Genomic DNA, 20,387 nt, shown 5'->3' on the forward strand with positions numbered 1-20,387 from the left:
TTGTTCCGGAGGTGTTGTTCACGAGGATCCTATCTTGCGCTACGGATTCTCTCGAATCCTTGATCGACTTCTTCCTCCCCACAGAGACTTTGTTGCGAAAGCTTCCTCCTCTTGCGTTCGACCAGAAGCTGGTGAAATTATCCACGGTCCTGGTCCTGCAGGACCTGGACGAGCACACCGCTTTCCTGATCGCATCCGGAGACTTCCCTTCGAAATCCTGACTGGTGCTGATCAGGGAATCGAAATTATCGACGTTCAAATCCAAACTAACAGCTCCCTCATCTTCGATGACAACATCGTTCACTGAGAGGCTTCTAGCTTTAGACCCTACCATCAGAGGGCGATCACGATTATTGTCTTTGCGATAAATTTGTCCTTCGCAGGATCCTCTGGAGTCCACCAGGACAGTCAATCCAGGATCCTGGTGACTCTTTGCGAATTCGTCCTTGCTATAATTCTCCCTGGAAAGATCCAAGCTCGTGGGCTCGAATAGAAAGCTGGAGACGGACGAATCCAAGGAGCTGTCTAAGCAGAAGGTAGGATTCTCGTAGGACACGCGGTTAGTATGACAAATGTCCTTTTTCTCGTAACAGGAGGAGTTTCGTGTCTCCTCGCAGCTCTTCCAGCGAAAGATGTGCGCCACTTTAGGTGACATAGGGTTGTTCGGGGGCTTCGACGTCTTCTCAGGATCCTTACGGTTCTTCCTCATTATCCTGTCCGTCAGGCACAATTTGCTCTTCAGCTCCTTGCTGATTTTCTGCGACTCGAGCTCGTTCTCGCTGGTCGAACGGCTTGTAACCTTTTTCTCGAGGACCCCGTTCAAGCCTCGAGGAGGATCCTCAGGCCTGGTTTCCGTATTCCGGACAGGACTCGAGGACTCCTCGACCAGCGACAGTTTGCCCGGACGTTTCCGATCGCGCTGATCACGCAAGTTCGTCGGGGACAAATCGAAACCGCCGTTCAGACGCAGATTCGCGTGAGCCCGTAGCTTAGACATCAGCTTGAACGACGCCCGGAAGGACCTCGACCTTTTCAGGGTCGACATCCTCTCGTTCGACGACCGCCTCGAGAGCAATTCCATCTTCGGGCTCGACAACGAGGATTTGTGAAATCTCATCTGGAGTGACCTTCTTCCGATCGCGACGATTCCCCAGATCCGATCCCGATACACGCGGAATTTATCTTTGCCACGCTCACTCCGACACTTTTTCCCAAGCTATTCTCGCCAACGGTATATCCGGAATTTATTCTCGAGCTTCCGAGACTCGACGAATCTATTTTCCCGCTGCTTTCAGGACGTCGACGTCATCGATCCTTCAGCTTCGCCAAATGCACTTAAAATTAGTTTTGCGACAGGTCCTTAAAAATTGTATGTACTAGATTCTTCGATATTCATGCACACTTTCACTGAAAATATCCTACAAAGTCTTGGTCCCCTCTTTTATCTCTTCAGCCTCTTCTCTTATGGATGTATTAAAATATTCTCTGTTTCTTTGTACAAGTATACATTACGATTCTCTTTGGCAAAGTCTTTAGTCTCGTACCCGCTTCTTTGGTTCGACGGAGCTGAAAAAGAAGCACTACTGCAGGCAAGATACAACGGTCAAATGACTATACTTCTTTCTCCCTCGATTCGGAAAACACGACGAGCCTTTTAGGTGACGAGACCAGTGTCCCGTAGGTAATTATCAGTTGCACAGCGGTCTGGGAACGGAGTGACGTAAACTTGTACGTCGCCTGTTAGGGCGTATTAATGATCGAGGCCTTGAAAAATATTGCTCAGTTAGCGGAGACGTAGAAACACGTTCCCGGGTCGTCTCGCAGGAGGACGTAAACCTTAAAAACGATATTCCACGTTCTACGTGCGCCATCAGAACTTGATAGTCCTCTTTATGGCGCAGTTAGACACACTGACGCGAGCAATCTCGGCTCTCCGCTTAACAATCCGAGATACACCGAGGTTGTTGCGTTCTCATGAATGAAAATCGCGGGTAAACGGTGCGGATCGCGCACCAGACGCGAGCGGCATCAACCGGCTATAATTATGAACAGAGACTGCGGATTTTTATGCGTTTATCAGGAAATTAACTGGGTGAAACACGAAACGTAAAAGTCCAGAAAAGTCCGAGAATAATGTTACGATGTTTTCAATGTAAAAAAATCTATTAAGCGATGAAAATAAAGCAGTTTTATCTTGCACGAAGATCCGCAGTCTAATTGCGAATTCAACATTTGAATGCTGCAATGAATAAATCATCTCACGTATACTCTTTATGAAATATTTTTGTCTTAAAATGAAAATGTTAATTAAACCCGGAACGCAGAGGAGAAACTGCGACTGCAAATTTCGTAAATCACCGAATCGAGACGTCGCGGAGGAGTTTCCATTTCTACGGGGAAATATAATTGCGTGTTCCTGAGGATTCCTGAACGTAAATCCTAATTGGAAAGAATGGAACTTACAGAGGAAGTTTTGAAATTAATTCATGGATGATGAAACTAGAATGTATTACTTCGCTGCGAGCTGCTCGAATTAAAATCAATAAGATCCACGACGAAGGAAGGAGTTTCGATCCGAACAGTGCAACTGCATTTCACGAGTTCTTCGAAAGGGGATCTTCGGAATAAAATCGGTGGAAGAGGAAGAAATCTACAGGATCGAATAAAGGATCGAGATTCCAAGGCTCGCGGGAGGGGGCCCCATTTAAATCGGAGCCGGCAGAGCCTCCATAGCACCACCATAATTCTCCGAGTCCCTAATTCCACCCCAACAAAACCAGTTGGAACCGTGCAATAATTCACCGGAAGAGAGTCGCCATTAAGTTTCACGATTCAGTGGAACGTTTGAAGCTATCGCGTTTCTCGGGGTACGCACGTGGACCAATTTCGCTCGATGATCCAGCCAGTGATCGAGATGATCGAGTCGAGGATCGCGGGAGACAATGGATCCGATTCGGTGCGCGTCGCACGGGGTACTGGAACGATTTTATTATTTACTTAGCGGCGAGCGAGTCGGACTACAATTGCCCATTACGAAGAAGTGGCCTGGAACGTCGCCTCTTCCTCCTCGAGACGAGCGTGACAATTTGTTAGGCCAATGAAATTTATTGCCGGCGTCCGTGGTCCGCAAGATCGAGGGCGGCAGCCGCGGGAAGATCGAGGTAAACGGCCCCAAAGATCGACGATCGATTCCACCGCCAACCCTTTGCGGTCGGAGCTGCTTTCACTCGAGAATCAAAGATTCTATTGTGTATGATTTTCTTCATTTTATTAAATCTGTAGTACTTGATTGGATGCTAACATATTTAATGATGTAGATAATGTGGTTCTGAGTCACCACTCGAGTGCTAAGGGTTAAAATTCACCCTTCTGCAAATCAATTTCGACCTCTCACAAATACAGCATTTTTAAGTAAGTCTTTGTAGAAAAAATCGGATCAAGTGTAAGCGAATTGTTAAGAAATTCAACATTTACGTACAAAAATGTACATCAGAAGCTACAGATGCTGGTAACGGCGATTCTTGTGGACATTTGAAAGAAAATGGCTGCGCGACGAGACCATCGAAGCAAAAATCGTCTTCTTGGCTCCGGGAACAGCGTGAAGCTGCATGTTCGAACTGCAACAGCGGAGACGATAATTGGAAGCCGGTCAATGTTTGTCTTTCCGCGTTGCACACGTCGGCATTGAGACGACCCCCCTCTGACCCTTTGATGCACCGCGACCGTAATGTAAGCTGTTATTCTAGGCGAGCGAACCGAAGTTGCACCGAAACTTCGGTGAACCGGAATATGTGGGAAATTCGAGATTTCGGACTCGAGAGAAACCTTCCGAGAACCCGGAGAAACGTCCTCGAACATTTTAGAAACTCTAGAAGTCGAGAAGCTTCAAGAACGAAGAAAAGTCGATGGTCATGAGTCCTTGAAAAAATATTTACAGCTTTAAATCCATTAAACGTAAAGAAGTAAACGTACAAACGATGCATTAACTTGGAAATTTGCATCATTTAAATAAGTTTAGCTTGCATTACTGTACCACGTCCTACGAGACTGTTCAGAAGCGAAAGGATTAATCTGGACAGTCTCCGAGTGCACTAATTCAATTCGGGGATGCACAGAAACAAATGGAGACAATTGCAGCTCGTTTCCCGAGCCCTTCCGGCAGTGGACGAAGCGGAAACGCGTGTATGCAGTCGCGAGGCTTTAAAAGGAAGAAAGCACTGGATCCAGCGACCCCATTAGAAAGTTTGAAGAAATTACTGTTATGGAGTTAATGGATCAACAGAAGGCACAGAGGAATGGTCCGAGAAGCGTTTCTTATCGACACAATGGGTTTTCTGTTGGCGAGAGAGCGGCGAAGGATTGCTTCATTCCTATTAACAATGGAAATCTGTTCGAGATCGGTCGATACGGGTACCTCACTCTCTTGATTCTGGGAAATCTAATGATCGAGGCGTTATCGCGGTACCAACGACGCAGATAGATAGCCAATCGAAACGATACGCTCGTAGGATAATTGTTCAAACGAGCCCGGACGAGTGCATGTTAAACACTAGAGAGTGTAGCGTGTATTATAAATTCATCAACGATTAGATAGTCTGGCATTTACGATGGAACGGCGACCGGCAGATGGTCGAATTAAAAATGCTGATTAACGGCCGGCGAATTAGTCGTCGGTTAAAGAATTTTATGCATGTTTTCCTCAATTATTCATTACATACAACAGTATGCTGAAGTTCTTGGAATGCTTTCTGTTCCGAGTTTAATCTACACATTTCACTAACAACACAAATTTATATTCGTGTATTTTAATCATTATTCCTGGCTTCAATCGTGCACCTCTGTCAAGATTGATTTTTCCCAGTTGAATGGAATATTCATCAATTGCCGAGACGCAACGTTAACGAGTAAAATTAAATTACGGAGTACGCGCTACGGTCGCCGTACATTAATTAATTAATTAAAATCTGTACGTACACGTTAAACAACAGTCCGCCGGTTAATCAGTGAAAATAAGAGGAAAGGAAAGTGTCTTTGAAAGAGGCGGGAGAAGAGAAACGCAGACGCGTGTAAGTACAGTGTACAGACGCACTTGGATCGATCGAGAGGAATGAAACCGCCTCTCGCGATTACAGATTGTAGTTCGTTAGAAGTTAACGAGGTAATTACGGGCCTGCGGAATGATAATGGGATAATTAAAGCTCGGGTAAATAGCCTGATTTGTTTTCGGACCCTCTAACTGCATTGCCGGATCGAACGAATTTTGAAACAATCTTTCTTGAAAGAAATGTTTTCACAGTATAATAAATTCAGGAAAATCCTACGTGACAAGATATATGAACGAATGATCGACTCTGGTAACCGATAGGGTTGCAAATTGGAAATCTCAAGGGACCTCCCGGCTTCGATTCCCGAAAAGGGCAGCGGTTTAATTTATTAATCCATCAAGGCTTAATAGCTGCTAATCGGTTCCGAACAAGTTGCTAATAGGACTCGATTAATACTTCAGTAATCGGAGAACCATCGAGCAACTTCCTGTCCTCGTTTAATGGACGCAACGACCACGGGGATCTGGCATTCAGACTCTCGAGCGTGATAGCTCTTAATATTCATCCTTTTCGGATCTCTCCCACGGATCCATCGATCCTAGGCGACGAAGAACAACCGAGAACGAGAAACAAAAGCGTAGGAGAAGGACGAGCTGAACACGATCGCGGCCCACCGCGTCCTGTTTCAACGCCCATTGTGCTAATAACCGCTAACAATGCTTCCGTTTCCCCATTCTACTCCGCGATTACTGTCTCACGACTAGTGGAGATCGTATCGGTCGCCATTTCGCCACGGGATTTTCTAGCGAGTTTTTAACGATCGGGGTTTCGATTCCTCTTTCGAGAATGGAAAATTGCTCTTGTTTGCTCTACGATATGCTAATGAAAATGTGTGCGCGGAATGTTTACTTCAATTTCCTATGTGGCCGCTTGAAAACATTTTCGCGGTGGAAAACGTAATTTAAGTATTCAAGCCGTTTGCGGGTTGCCGGTAATTGTGCATAAAAGGTTGCAGCTCAACGATTTTAATAAAATTTAAATATGCTGTAAAACTCAACGTTCTCAACAACCTTTTTGCATCGCGAAATTTGGGCCAATTTACAGAAGTTAATTTTCTATGTGAACACATTATGTATACGAAAAAATTGTTCAGAATTTTCACCCTTTCACGCACAATTACCAAACATCATTCGCTTTTTCAAGTTCGTGTACATTTCTGTGCAAGCGATCGAAAAATAAAAATTGTCTGCATCAATTGCAAGAGACAAGAGCCACTTGCATATTCAGTTGATCCCTACCCGAGTTGATTTCATCCCAATTCTCCACTCTTCCGTAAGCGTCGCTTCTCGGAGCAGCGAATTCATTGGAAAGCGGTGTAAAAATTGCGTTTTTTTCAAATCGGAGGTCGATAATCTGGGAAACAGATGCTCGCAGACGATAGAAAGCGCCGATAGAAAGGGAGATTCGGGTTCCGATGGTTGCTCCTGCTCGGGGCCCCGATTTCGATCCGCGGATATTACTTTCCTCGGTCGGGGAAGTGGGAGGAACGAATGAAATTAGAACTTTTACTGCTTCCTCGGGCAGACCGTTCGGGAGAAGAAGTTGGCGGCGGCCATTAAGAGAGCACTAACGAAAGTGGATTATATTAAAGAAAATTGCGCGCGGCGTTTTCTTCCGGCGCGGCGCGAGGAAAGGCGGATAAATCTGTCGGGCTGGAACGAGCACGCGATGCAGCTAGAGGAAAAGTGGGAACAACGAGACAGAGAGAAAAAGAGACGCGATCGAATCGCGAGTAAAAAGTTGGTTAGATAAAGAGAGAGAGAGAAAAAAGGTTGCTTTGAAATTGTAATAACCGGCGCAAAAGGGGGGCACACACCGTTGAGAGACGCGAGTGGTAACGAGAAAGAAATGCTGGCGTTGCTAATAAACGAGCACCCGGACGAGGATCCAGAAGGATCTGTGTTTTGCAACGACGCGGAAATCCTGCCTCGTTCCATCCCCGAACAGATACGAAAACCGATAAACCGATCGTTGTTTAAGAATTTCTACGTTGGAAAAGCTCGATCGACCCTGGGGGCGGTGGAATATGGTTTTTAATGGAACGAGATGGGTGGCTACAAACGAACCACTCGGACAAATAGCAATTAAATTGTCCCGTCCAATGTCCACGCTCGATATTTACCTCCCTTTCACGGGGACACGTCCCCGTTATGCCTTCGATAAACAACGATCCGCTTCATCCGCGGCAACGGCTACCGTTCTACATCGTTAATACGTATCGGTGTGCCGTAACGAGACTCCAGCCTCGCAGCTAATGAACCGATCGCGGAAAAATCGTGCGGACCCGAGCCTCGGCGATCGAAAAACGGAATGAGACGAGGAAGTCCTGGTTGTGTGCTTGGTTCGCGAGGATTTCGCGGTTTAAGGGGGTGGTCTCGTGCAAGATGCAACTTCTGATTTCTCGATAATGGGGTTTTTAGGTAGTCAATTTTTGAGCAATCCTGGAAACGAGTCTACCCTCGCAAACAAGAGGTTTTAGAACGGTCGAGTTCAAGGCAACCAGGATCCCATCAGCACAACGATCCCTTTGAGTCATCCTCCTTATCGAGACAGTCTGCGATAAGCAGCAGTATCTACTTCCTTTCCGGTTCTTTGACGCCTTCTTCCGGCTCCCAAACTCTACGGAATTTGAAACATTTCCCGGATGAGCTTCTAAGAACGTATATCTATGATTAAAATTTTTGAAATGATTTCTAGAGGTACACTCAGATTAAAAGATTTCCAAGTAAAGCAGATGTATCGTGCGAAACCAGAGAAATACTTCTGGCGAAAGAAAATTACTGAAACACGCAAGAAAGCGTCCATGAAGGATCTACGTATGGTTATGCAAGCTTCCATGCATGGCGGTTTACCTCGCAAGGACGCACGTGCGTCCGTTCACTACCGTTCGAATACCATCGAGAGCAAGTCGACCGTAGAAGCCGAGATAGTGGCTCATCGTGTTTTCCAAGAAGGAGAAAGAGACCTGCTCTTGTCTGGCGACAGCGATTTTTGCCGTGACTTTATGGCAGTCTTCCCACGGTGATTCTCGATTTACTATGATTTTTTACCATTTCAATCCTGCAGTTGTGCCGGACAGTTCTCCAAAAAATGTTCTACCTCCGTTTCGATAAACTGGAGTAAGATATAAATTCAGAGGGAACATAATAACTAGACGGTGGATTTTATGCACTTATGAAAAAAATTAGGTGTAATTTAAAACAGTATACATATTAGAAAAATGTAGAAATGCTGTTATATTATTTTTAACCTATTAACCCGTTATTCAAAATATTGTTTACATTACTAAATATGACGGCATCTACTTACTAAACTTTTAGGTATTGTATGAAGTGTTATACCAATTGCATATCCATGAAATTTGAAAAATCAGGTCGGAATAAATGTTTAATATTCGAGTTAAAATAGCTCAGAGTGTAAAAGAGGTACATATTTTGAAAGAAAATAAATTTCTATTTCATAATCTATAAAATTTCTATTTTGCATCAAGATTCGCCGTCTAATACTAACATTGAATGTCTCCAATAATTTTAATCAACAATAATTTGTCCCTCTTGCTGATTCTAATCATACGTGCGCTAAATCCACAGTCTAATTATAAGTTTATAAACTCTGTGTACACAGAGATGAATGTTCTATCAATTATAACTTCCATTCAAACTTTAGAACTGTTCCTCACAAGCAAGGCTGATTAAATTATTTGTGTGCGACTTTTACGTCCAGATATACATGAACCCACCATCATTTATTCTCCCAGGATTAATGATGTTATTAAACGTCAGGAATTCCAGGAAAATATCTGTCAGAGGAAACGTGCAATTTTTCAAAGAGTCACGTGCGTAAAACCCGTGTCTGCCCTGTGATACCGAGTACACCCCGAATCGATACACACAATCTGTACATCGAGTCAAATCAGATTTCCATTGTGGGAACAGGTGTCACGGCAAAAATAGCTGTCCCCGAAAAAGAGTCGTCGATAAGGGACGATGTCGTTTTCGAATTACCTGTTACGAGTGCTTCATCCGTGACATTTGTCAACCATCAAACGAAACGGCTGCCCGAACAAACATTTACACGGTTGATTCACTTCCAGAATAATTTCGCAAATCAAAAACCATTCTGACAGGTGGAACACCGGTGATCAAATTTTTAAATGGCGACTGCGAAGTTTCGGACAACTCGAGTCGCAATAAAAATCAACACAATTTATTACTGGAACGTACTAAACAATAAAATCAAAACTTGTTTAGAGAACGATGTAGAAATATAAAATTCCATAGGAAATAATTAAAACTCTATAAAATTAAAAGGAACATTTACACGACTGATTCACTTCCGGAATAATTCCGCGAATTAAAAACCACCGTAACAGGTGGAACGCCGATGGTCGACTTTTTAATGGCGAGGTGTCGGACAACTCGAGTTCCAATGAAAATTTACAATTTATTACTGGAACGTGTTAAATAATAACTGTGGAAATTGATTGAAGGATATAGAAAGATAAAATTCGCGGGAAAAGTGATGATATCCAGCGAGCAAACTATCGATTTCTATGCGTTACCGACCGAGGAGTGTTGTTTGGAGGCAAGCGTCCCCTGTTCGAAACTTAACCTGTCACTTTCCACGCACTTTCCTCGTATCCGGTGGTTTGCAAGGACGACGAGGCTTTTACGAGCTGTCGAGGAACGTGTTTCGTACACAAAACGGATTCCTGTCACGTCGATCGACACTGTTTCCCTCGAAACACTCCATGTCCGTCGATCCACCTCGTCGTCGAGTCGCCGCTGTACAGTCTTACCGTTGGTACTCTTGTTTTACGCACATTTATCACGAACTTTTCACTTGGAACGGTGTTGGTTGATGGGATATGGATGTCACATTTTTCACAGATTTTCTTGCGGACGATTTCACTTGGAAAACACGATTTTTGCGAGGAGAGCGGCAACAACGATGTGGCATTGCTGGCGGGTACACATGGAACGCGACCCTTCCGCCGTGCTGCCGAACAAACAGCTGCCGTCTACCCCCACCATGCGGACGCCCCCATCACTCTGACTAGCGACGGGCTCGATTGTGATGCGAGCACAAACAAATACGGGGAGTAATTACATCATTATGTAAGTGTATAGCTGACCCATACAAACAGAATTATCCGTGGAAATATTTGTGCTCATAATTATGAAAGTGGCCGAGTCAAAATTTTGAAAAAAGTCCATCTTTATGCATTTATGGCTTATGAAAATTGTTTAAAAATGCTGGAATATTAAAAATTCACCAGAATTTAGTACGATTTTTATTTATTTTGGATCTGCAAATGTGCTATTACCAATGAAAATAAAATTTCATTTACCAATCTATGGTAAACATCCACAGTCTACACGTCACATTATTTTAAACGAAATAAACTCATTGCAATTTTTACGATATTGTCGAAAATAAACCGTTAGATTATTTTAGCATTGTATGCAATTTATTTAGTGTTAATATCCTTTGCCTTGAAACGAGAAATACATGACTTAGACCATTTACATAATTGTGGGAATATTTCAGAGAAACATTGTATCGATTTCCATGTAATTAAATGAAATGATGTCGACTGTTTTGTGTATAATTGTCTATAATTGTTTATATGACTAATACACAATAATTACCCATGCTATACATGAATAAGAAATTTTCTCAATCAGTGTATAATTAAGGGTACAACAGTGTACAATCAGTATAATTCATACGTCTGCAAATTGCAATGTCATTCCAGATAGCAGTAGATTCATTTCTGCACGTGCCAATATTAATTAATAAATGTATTGCCAATGTAATTAATGCATACTCCTAATAATTATGACATTACATATGGCTATGGTAGGCTGAAATTGATCATGGATGTAGAAAAACCAGATTGATCGTATAATTAACGAAAATGATTTCGCAATTAACGTAATTAAGGCTTGTACAAATGAGCCTGAAATCAAGAAGTATACAATACCCATAAAGTATAATTGATAAATGTGTTAATTATTCGAATTAATTCCCCGACAAATACGTAATTGCTATAATTGAAACATGTGCAAATGAGCACATAAATTTAACCAGTGCTTTATTGTATCGCGAACACAGAGAAAGATATGCAATGTCCAGCAAAATAATTTATCGCGCGTGTAATGGATGTTTGAATGAAAAGCTTGACGAGAGTGTGCAATTCATTATGATTAACTCGATCAATAAATATTTAATGAACATAATTCGTACGTTCATAAATGATTAAATTCCGTCGTAGCGATGGACTCGAGTGTGATGAAAGAAGATCGGAAAAAATGAACAACTGATGATTAAACACAATTTTTGTTTAATCCCATCGCTAGTTCAGATTGTTCATCTTTTTCCCAATTAACAACCTCAAAATTGATGAACGAATATCCATTTTCCAAACACCACAATTCATTTTACCTAATTTTGTAAACAATGCTTACTGTTTCGATTTTTAATCAGATTGCGAACAACAATTTGGGACTGGAGTTCAACGTTGTTTGTTATCGCTTCTGCATTGTTAATCCCGCGCACATTCCGCCAACAAACTTCTGAAAATATTGATTTTATTTTCCCTGTGCAACCGCAGTGTTCCGCTCGGTCCAAAGTTCATCCCTGTTATTCGTCTTCATTTTTTGTTTACCACTAATTTTACGGATAGCTGTCGCTATTATTACGTCGGATAACCAATAAGAAAGGGTGCGGGGAAGAGGTCGATTCGATTTTTTTCCCGGGACAAAGTGCACTCGCCTGCGGAAACAATATTTCCAGCGACAATATTTGCACAGAGCTTTCTAACGTTTGCTGGCGGCTGATTGGACATATGTTTCCCGTATTGGTAGGCTCGGTCACCTTCGCCATTTCGGATTATCGGGTCGCTGGACGGCCATTGGCAGTGTCAATTTACACGACGATCTTGTCGGCATTAACGTTACTGACGCCTCTGGCAATTAACCAAACCGGAGGAATGCCTGACAATATTCCTGGACCATTCTGTTGCAAATTGAATCTTCAGCGTCGAGAGGAACTTTGCTTTCACTGTCAATAGGTGATTCAGCAATGTTAACACTAGCTACCAACATTGAAGACACTTTCGACAATCCCATTAATAAACCTCATAAAATACCTCGCCAAGAATTGCGCATCTTCGAAATTAACACATTACCGACCGGTGATTATTGCATAATTTTGAAAAATATGGTACATGGCTAAACACTTCTTAATGGAACCTTCAATAGCAACAGCAATTTTCATTGTGAACTAACGAGTCACCCTCAATAGCGTTATCCAATAGTTTCATTTAAGATTGCAGTGTAAAAGAAAATGTCTATGCTTTCTGTTGGTGCAGCAAAATTATTGGAAATCCTATTAATAGGCTTCATGTATAGGTAAAGTGTTAAGAAGAAAATTATTTTCACTGTGATTCAACAATGTTAATACTAGCTGTCAACATTGAAAACACTTTCAACGATTATTATCTAAACCAGAACAAAACCTCAAGAAATAATTCAGGGCAACCACTTCGCCAAGAATTGCGAATCTTCAATATTAAGGAGAAAATTATTTTCACTGTGATTCGGGAATGTTAACACTAGCTACCAACATTGAAGACACTTTCGACAATCCCATTAATAAACCTCATAAAATACTTCGCCAAGAATTGCGCATCTTCGAAATTAAGAAGAAAATTATTTTCACTGTGATTTAACAATGTTAATAATAGCTACCTTCATTGAAGACACTTTCGACAATCCCATTAAAAAACCTCATAGAATAATTCAGAGAGCAGCAACCACTTCGCTAGGAACTGCGAGTCCCCAATGTTAAGAAGAGAATTATTTTTACGACCCGCGCAAAGTTTCTGCAATAGAATGCATCGAATTGCAGCGAAGGAGTTTTAATCCAAGACTGAAATATTCGTGTCGCGAAGTCATCTAACCGCCTAGGCTCTGCCCACTGCAGACACTGTTACTTTTTATTGCACAATAGCGTCGACAGCCTCCGTGAACGCGTCCATTATTCCCCCGCGGTTGTTGCGCAGGTATTCGAGGCAACTTTTCCAGGTAACTTTCGTCCGAAAGGAAAATGAGGGTCGGCGCTGCCAGTTACCGTGATTCCTGTACTTCGCGCGGAGTGCCAGGTAGATGGGACACCATCAATCCTGGTTCGAGGGACTATACACGTGGGGGCCACCCACGTTCCTCCGATTTTTCACGGAGAAACGTGTGTTGATTGTTATACGCGCGAAACGACTGGATTTTCCAGCTGTTCCATTCACTACCAGTGAAACTCGCCGAAGAAACAGTCCCATTGTTCGATGAAGAATTAATTTGCGCGGGGAACAATGCATCTCGCGGGTGCATACTCCTGACGATTACGATCGGAGACGAAACTTTCGATTACTCGCTTGGGAATCGCTGGTGATCTCTTTCTCAGAGCCTGCCAATTGTTTTATCTCGTCGACCTTGGTAGATCGATTTTTATGCAAACGGTAGCTTTTATGCTATTATTCACTGAATGAAAGAGAATCTAACATGTTTATAGATTACTTGTGCAGTCTAATAACCGAGAGTATCAAAGGATTCGAAGATTTCACTTTTTCCCTAAAACTGACGTTCCTCTAACGACACAACGTCTGCCAATTAAACAGACAATGGGGGATCGAGTGAGCCAAAGAGGCGGCCGCGTCCTAATTAAGAAAACTGATCGCAGAGCCAGTAATTAGTCGACCATGCAAAACGATGCGAGTCTCGATTTCCCAGGAAATAATTTTCCGTTGTTTATTCACTGTATTGAGGACATAATGAACCCTTATCAACAAAGCTCGAATTCTCTCGCCTGGCTGCGAGGAATTTCCTTAACGCGAGATACGTGTAACGAACGTGAAAAGAGAGACAGAGAACCCGTTCCATGTAAATATACGTTTCCACGAAGCCAGTAAACCGCTCCAATAAAGCTCGAAAATGTTCCTCGTGATATGTTAATGAAACATTCATGGGCTCGGGGGCCGTGGTTTGTTCGCACGCAGACTGTTGCAGCTCGTTACAATTTCATTTTCCACTGTGGTGTGATGCATCTCCTGCGTGCTCCGCCCGCAATATCTAGGAAAAGCTTGCCCCCGGTTTTTTAATATGTCGGGGAAATTTCGCGGAACTTTTTAGTATGCTGACGAACATTGGCGAATTCAGACGCGGCGCTTCGTGATCGAAAAAGAATGCGCGAGAAACTCGACCCTAGTGCATTCTGCTCGGAAATTTCTACATTAATTCTGGATCGTTCTTTTGGCATATCATCAATTCTTAATCTAAAACCAATAAACATAAAACCAATGTTTAATCTATATACCGTAAAATTCTCCATTTTGCGATAGTGTAGCAATTTTATGTACACAAAATGTGAGAGAAATTCGTTCCGATTCATTTCGGATCGATGGAAATTAGTAAAACACTTCAAAATCTTCTCGTTCCAAAAACATCCTAGAAGAGAAGATATTCGAGGTTTTCTACAGTGAAACCGATTCTCTCGATTGCAGAATAGATGTACATATTCTCTAATTCTCCGTGTAAAGTCTGCAATTGCGCCCGTGAATAATTAAAGTTGGCCGAGTGACGTACAGCGATCATCAATGACGCGACTCGGAACTTTTCCCATCGCGACGCAGCGAAAGACTGTGCACCGTGGTGACCAAGTTAGCAAGAGAATAGAGTAGAGAAACTTTCTTCGAGTTTGTGCATGCATTCTAGTTGTCGGGAAACTTGAACCGGCAATCTCTAAAAATAAACTCGGTTAATAGCACGGTTCAACATGAATTTCGTGTTTCCAAAGCTTCTGTGGTCGAGTCGGAAGAAATTCTTCAGTGAAAATATGTCACTTCTTTAAAAATCGTGTCCACGAAAAATTTGACGCGTGAAGTTTCGAATTTCTTGGGGTCTCGAAAGAGGGAAAGTTTTCTTGTTCTTTGAAACGTTCCGTGCCGGAAGCTCGGCGAGTTCGGCAGGAAGCTCGATAGCTCGCGTTTCTATCGCACTGGAGCTATAGCGGGGCGTGTCTTTGGTCGCATCGTGGCAATTACCGGCGGAGAATGTTGCAATTAAAGTCGTTCGGAAGATCGTTACCGGGCGCAGATCGTATCGGGACCAAAAATACGATCGGGTCGCGAGACAATACACGAGGTACACAGGTGCGAAGCCGCAAAATATATTTCCCAGAGGTGCTTCGAGGGAAACGGGGAAAAGCTATGCGCGACGAGCTGCGAACGAGATTGCCGGACAGCCGCGTTACGGCTCGGTAATAAAAGAGAACGCCACACCCGGACGGATCAAAAGCTCCATAATGAAACGCCCACGAGATTAATAACAACCCCGTAATTTTATCAAGCTCCGACGCCCCCATGCTTTATCAATGGACCCGGAAAAAGACTGTTATTTCGTCTCGGAAACGGTCTTTTGTTTACCTCGATGCCGACGCTCGGGGTCGCGCCAGCCGTTCTTTACAGCGACCTGCTATTTTTGTTGCTTAATAATGGCTCTGTTACGCCGGAGATTGAAATATGAGATTTAAAAATTCCGGACGCGGGTTTATTACGACCGAGTCGGGATTTTAAGAATTTCAGAAGTGCGGATCTTTTCATGCATTTATAGCAAGATCGAGTAGATGAAGTTCAAAATTGTTGCAAAATTTTCAGTATTGAAGATCAATGCAAAACATTTTTATTTTGCATAAGATCCGCAGGCTAGTTTGGACTTTTTATTAATTGATTGTCTCTTGCGTGGATATTTTATTCTTTTCAGAAGACTCTGGTATATATGTATACATGCTTCTCACCAGGAAAGTTAAAGAAAAATCATTAATTGTCAGCTCTTGCAAAGATCCATGTAATCCCATTTCTACACGTTACTAGCATTATTTTTACCACAGTCGCACTCATTTGTATTTGTCCATGAGCTGTCCATTTAGACAGCTCACGAGGAATTAAAATTGCCAGTCTCTATTCCTAGAATAACGACCTTTTCCCGGTTCACTGGCTTTTGTTGCCCATAAAAGTTTGCAACACAGATATTAAAAAACCTGTCATTTTGTTGGAGAATTCTTTCCGGTGGAAGGAAAGGTCATTCCATCGTGCAATTGTTTCCAGCGTCGACGCGTTCGGTGCGGTTCGTAAAATTGTCCGAAATTTTATTTTTATTTTGGTTGATTTTTTATCACTCCCCGACGATCGAAGGAATTATTCTGTTGGCGTATGGTCGAAGCGTCGGTCGATCTAATTGCCCGTGCTTCCGGTCCGCGACAATTTCGTCAACTAATGGGCCGGTTTAATTGATCCGCGTAATTGGAAATGACCGCAACAGAACGCCGGCCATTAATCGTATCGACTTTCGATTAGAGAAAAATTAGCGGAGCTCGTGCGCGACGAGTTTCGGAGGTGTCGATGGAGTAATTATTTCATCGTCTACGGAGGCATTAAATCGATCGATCGGCCGTCGTCCATCGATACAGATTAATAAATAACGTGTAGAACAATTTTCTAGAATAATTTCGTACGTGTCGATCACGGCTGCGACGCATTTCCGTTGCCGGGAATTTTTCAGAAAAACCTTCCCGGGCAATCGGAAAAAAGGAAACGGAACAAATTGGAAACGACTCTCGACTCGCATCGGTAGATTTAATTAAAATTTGTTATTTCGCTTTAATGGCGTCGGGCGATATACATAGAACAATTTTCTGTACTTCGTAGGAACGCAACGAGAAGACGGCGATGCCTTCTACTTCCCGCGTGTTAACTACCGTCGGATCTAATTATGCTAAGTATTGTTCATTAAACGAGCGATTTACGCGCGGAAATTTCAGCTCACCGTGGGAAAATCGTTTTCCAGCCGCATCGCCGTCGGTAATTAATTTTCTGATGGAAAGTAAAGTTCGGCCGCGGGGAATTCATTAGCGCTGCTTCGAATTTTCAGGCTATCGCCACTTTTGCAAATCCTGTCGCGATTTAACCGCGAATCATGTCAGAATAAGCCGAAACGGCTCCGAGAGGATTTTCAGGGGAGAGGGCGGCGCGCAGATATTGACTTCATCGATATTGAGTCATATTATTGACCAGGTACATAAACGTGATAGACAAGTTTTTTCTTTTGTCACACAATATGAATTTATGAGTAATACCATGTTCATCACTGATACTAATCTTCTTCTTTTTCCATTGTGATTTGTAATTTCATTGAATAAGCGAGCAGAATTACAAATCACGTTGTAATTTCATCGCATGAAGCGACTGAATTTCGAATTACGAAATAATTGAATACAATATATAATTCAATGACTTTGTAATTATAATTCGTCAAGTAATTCAATTGTAATTCAAGACAAGTCTGCCATAAACGCTGCTGGGGCATAGAAATGACGTACACACGCGTCCAAATAGACGTAATTTTCAAGCCGAGCGCATCGTCGCCTAATTAACAGACAATGTGCTTTGTTTGCGAGGGACCAGATGAAGGTCCATGAAAAAAGATAGTTTCGGACGGTTCCGGAGAGGTTCGTCATAATCGTGTCTGGCGTTAACGAGGAGTGAAGGCGAATGGATAATTAAAATTTTCCGAACGAGATTCCCGTTGAGAAGAATGCCGGCGCCGAATTAAATGAGACATTTAAACGGTTTGCGGTTTGCTGTGATAAGGATCCACTAATTTGGTAATTTTACGGGCCAGCTGGACGGCTCCTTTCGCCGTGGATCCAAACGGTGCCGTCGCGTATTTCACGCTGAAGATATTAATGCATCCGAGAGCTGTCGGAGGCGAGCAGAGGCGAGTGCATAATGCAACCAGCGATGCAGCCGTGTAAGCCGCCTTTCCAGGCGCTGAAAATGCATTATCCTCTCGTTCCCAACTCTGCTCGTCTCTCTGTCCATTTACCGAGCCACCCCCGCCGCCATTCCTCCGCGATTCCTTATTTATCCTTCGAGAACACGTCCATTTTCGATGAGGTTGGCAAACGTTCTTTCCATCTATCGACGGAGCTAAACCGATTCAGCAACGTTACGATCTTCTTTTGGTCCGTCTCAGCCTCTTCTTGGTGCTCAGAATTAAATACTGTTGCGCACTGATAATACAAATCAAATAAATATTTATATGTTCTCTTCTGCGAGATTTCCGGGAATAAAGAAAACGGCAAGGAAAATTGATTAAAACATGATTGGTGAGAAAAAGTTGTCCGAAGAAATCGCATTATTCCAAGAAAAACTGCTGTAGGCAGCGAAGATTCCGCGGAAATTATGGCGCGAGTTGTTTGGTCAGATATATTATTGCAAGCAGCAATTTCCATGATGCATACGCGTGGTTAATGGGTTCTCGCGACGGCGATGGCGAACCATGGGATGCGAAAAAAGTTTCGCACCGCTGCTGCTGCCGTGGATACGTGGTCTAGCACATTCTCTCTTTCTCTCTCTCTCTCTTGCTCGCACTCGTCGGTAACTTTGTTCCCGTTTTCATTAGAGTTTCACCGGGAATCTACCGGCGCGTCTCATCTGCAATGAAAATGTACACCGCGGAAAAATGATTCCGTTGCTTCTCGTAATGGCTGTGCACCGTGTCGGCAACTTTTCCGCCGCGGAAACTGCATCGCAAGATTTAATATCGAATTTATCGCCAGCTCTTCGACGCACCTGCTGGCAAATTGAGACGCGACGATCGCTCATGCCCGGCTCGTCGCTGAACGTTCTTTCCGAGAGTCAGGAATTGCAGCGATTACGATTATGTCACTGATCGAAGAAATGGGAAATTAATCTTTTATCAAGCTCGGAAAAGTGATCTTTGATTAATGATCTTTTTCCTGGGACTCTCCCGAAAACGACAGTTTTCTTTTTAACGGAGATTCGGACATTTTTAACAATGTTCAAAGAGAGCGGGATGCGCGAATTTCGCATAACGCAGTCCTCTCGCAATTTACACAAGGGAAAATCACACGCACGTTCTGCGTCATTGGTTTTAATACGGCATTATCGGAAGTACTGCAGGATTTAATAGTATTTACTTATATTATTATATTTCCTCCATTCGCGTTTAAAATATAATTTACATTTCACAAACGATCAGCCGCGCGGACAGGAAATCGATGTGCTGGAATTTTGTACGGGCACACAATTTACACCCGCTAATCACTGTTCTGCAATGATAGATTTCGCGCGCCGATGACGACGCGTTTCGCGGCGTCGGCACGGTCAAATTTAGTTATTGATCATGATTTTATTTGCGAGCTGAAACAGTAACGCCTTCGGCGTATGCAAATTTTCCTTTGACTCCGCGGAATTGCTGCGCGCAACCTATTTGCCTAGTGTACTCGTTCGCTGATGAGTAATGGAAAATTATAGATCAACGCGGGTGAAATCGAATAACCGTAACGAATCTGATTATCTCCGCTAATTAACTGATTGGTGTAGGAAACACAACGGTACACGGTGAAATTAGAGGATCGATGTGTCAGTGTTGGAATACCGAATGCCCCGGCTACGTCACTGGCTACGTTCGATAAAGATAAAACGCGATCCGGTGTCTGGATTTGCCACCCCCGGCAACAAATTTAGCTGGGCCTTGTCCGCGATAACGGATAGAGACCGAACAAGGCCTTCGGTCAATGTCCTTTGGATTTAACGGTGACATCTGCGAAGCAACTCTGCGAATAAAACGCTCTACGCCCTTTTACTGCTATAGGGTAGCTCAGCTGATTACTGCGGTATTATGCTTCGATCGTAAATAATAATATGTGTGAGCATTTTATGGAAGGATGACGTGTGTTCTGAATACAAAATATTGATGGCTTTCAAAAAACCTAATACATCATAAGAGAATATTAAAAAATAAAATCGGACGAAGAGGAGCCATGTACTAATTACTACGCACCCATTGCTGCGGATTAGAATTCGAAATATACCAGCGTACGGAAACAAGCCACGATCTAGACGTTCATTTAAATAAATCCTGTTGTACAGTAACAAGTAATTTCTTTATTTATTACATTTTAAATGAATAAATTGTAATTCAAGGAAGGTGTGAAGCATTATACTGTAGCTAAAAACAGAAAAGAACCTAAAATTCAACTACATTTACAAGCGTAACGTTTCCATACACAAATCTATAAATCTTATTTCATGTTTATCCGGGCCCGAAGCTAAACTTCTGCGGCAATTAATAGCGTGTAATTAGTAGAGACGCGAGTTCGGTCTTTTTGCGAATCTGATGCAGTAACCACACATCAGACGCA

General features: G+C 42.9%; 2 protein-coding genes across 11 annotated transcripts in view; one reads left to right on the forward strand and one right to left on the reverse strand.

Annotated features, from left to right (window-relative positions):
• The window catches only part of Wake (ankyrin repeat and fibronectin type III domain containing protein wide awake), a 153,304-nt gene that overhangs the window by 18,745 nt on the left and 114,172 nt on the right, over positions 1-20,387 (reverse strand). For 3 of the 10 annotated variants that reach the window (XR_013010236.1, XM_076436368.1, XM_076436377.1), the window contains exon 1: positions 1-9,096. The exons of 3 other annotated variants lie outside the window; for them this stretch is intronic. Coding sequence is in view for 6 of the 7 variants with exons in the window: in XM_076436368.1 (XP_076292483.1) it covers positions 1-1,117 (1,117 nt within the window). In the remaining variant the exon portion in view is untranslated. 4 more of the 10 variants (XM_076436369.1, XM_076436371.1, XM_076436370.1 and 1 more) reach the window with 4 other exon arrangements.
• Positions 7,979-20,387, forward strand: part of LOC143214917 (uncharacterized) — a 27,812-nt gene continuing 15,403 nt past the window's right edge. The window contains exons 1-2 of the mRNA XM_076436481.1: positions 7,979-9,904; positions 9,995-20,387. The exon at positions 9,995-20,387 is cut by the window's right edge and continues 15,403 nt beyond it. The gene's annotated coding sequence lies outside the window, so the exon portion shown is untranslated. The remainder of the gene's footprint in view (positions 9,905-9,994) is intronic.

This window comes from Lasioglossum baleicum, chromosome 13 (assembly GCF_051020765.1).
Source record: "Lasioglossum baleicum chromosome 13, iyLasBale1, whole genome shotgun sequence".
Taxonomy (NCBI): Eukaryota; Metazoa; Arthropoda; class Insecta; order Hymenoptera; family Halictidae; genus Lasioglossum; species Lasioglossum baleicum.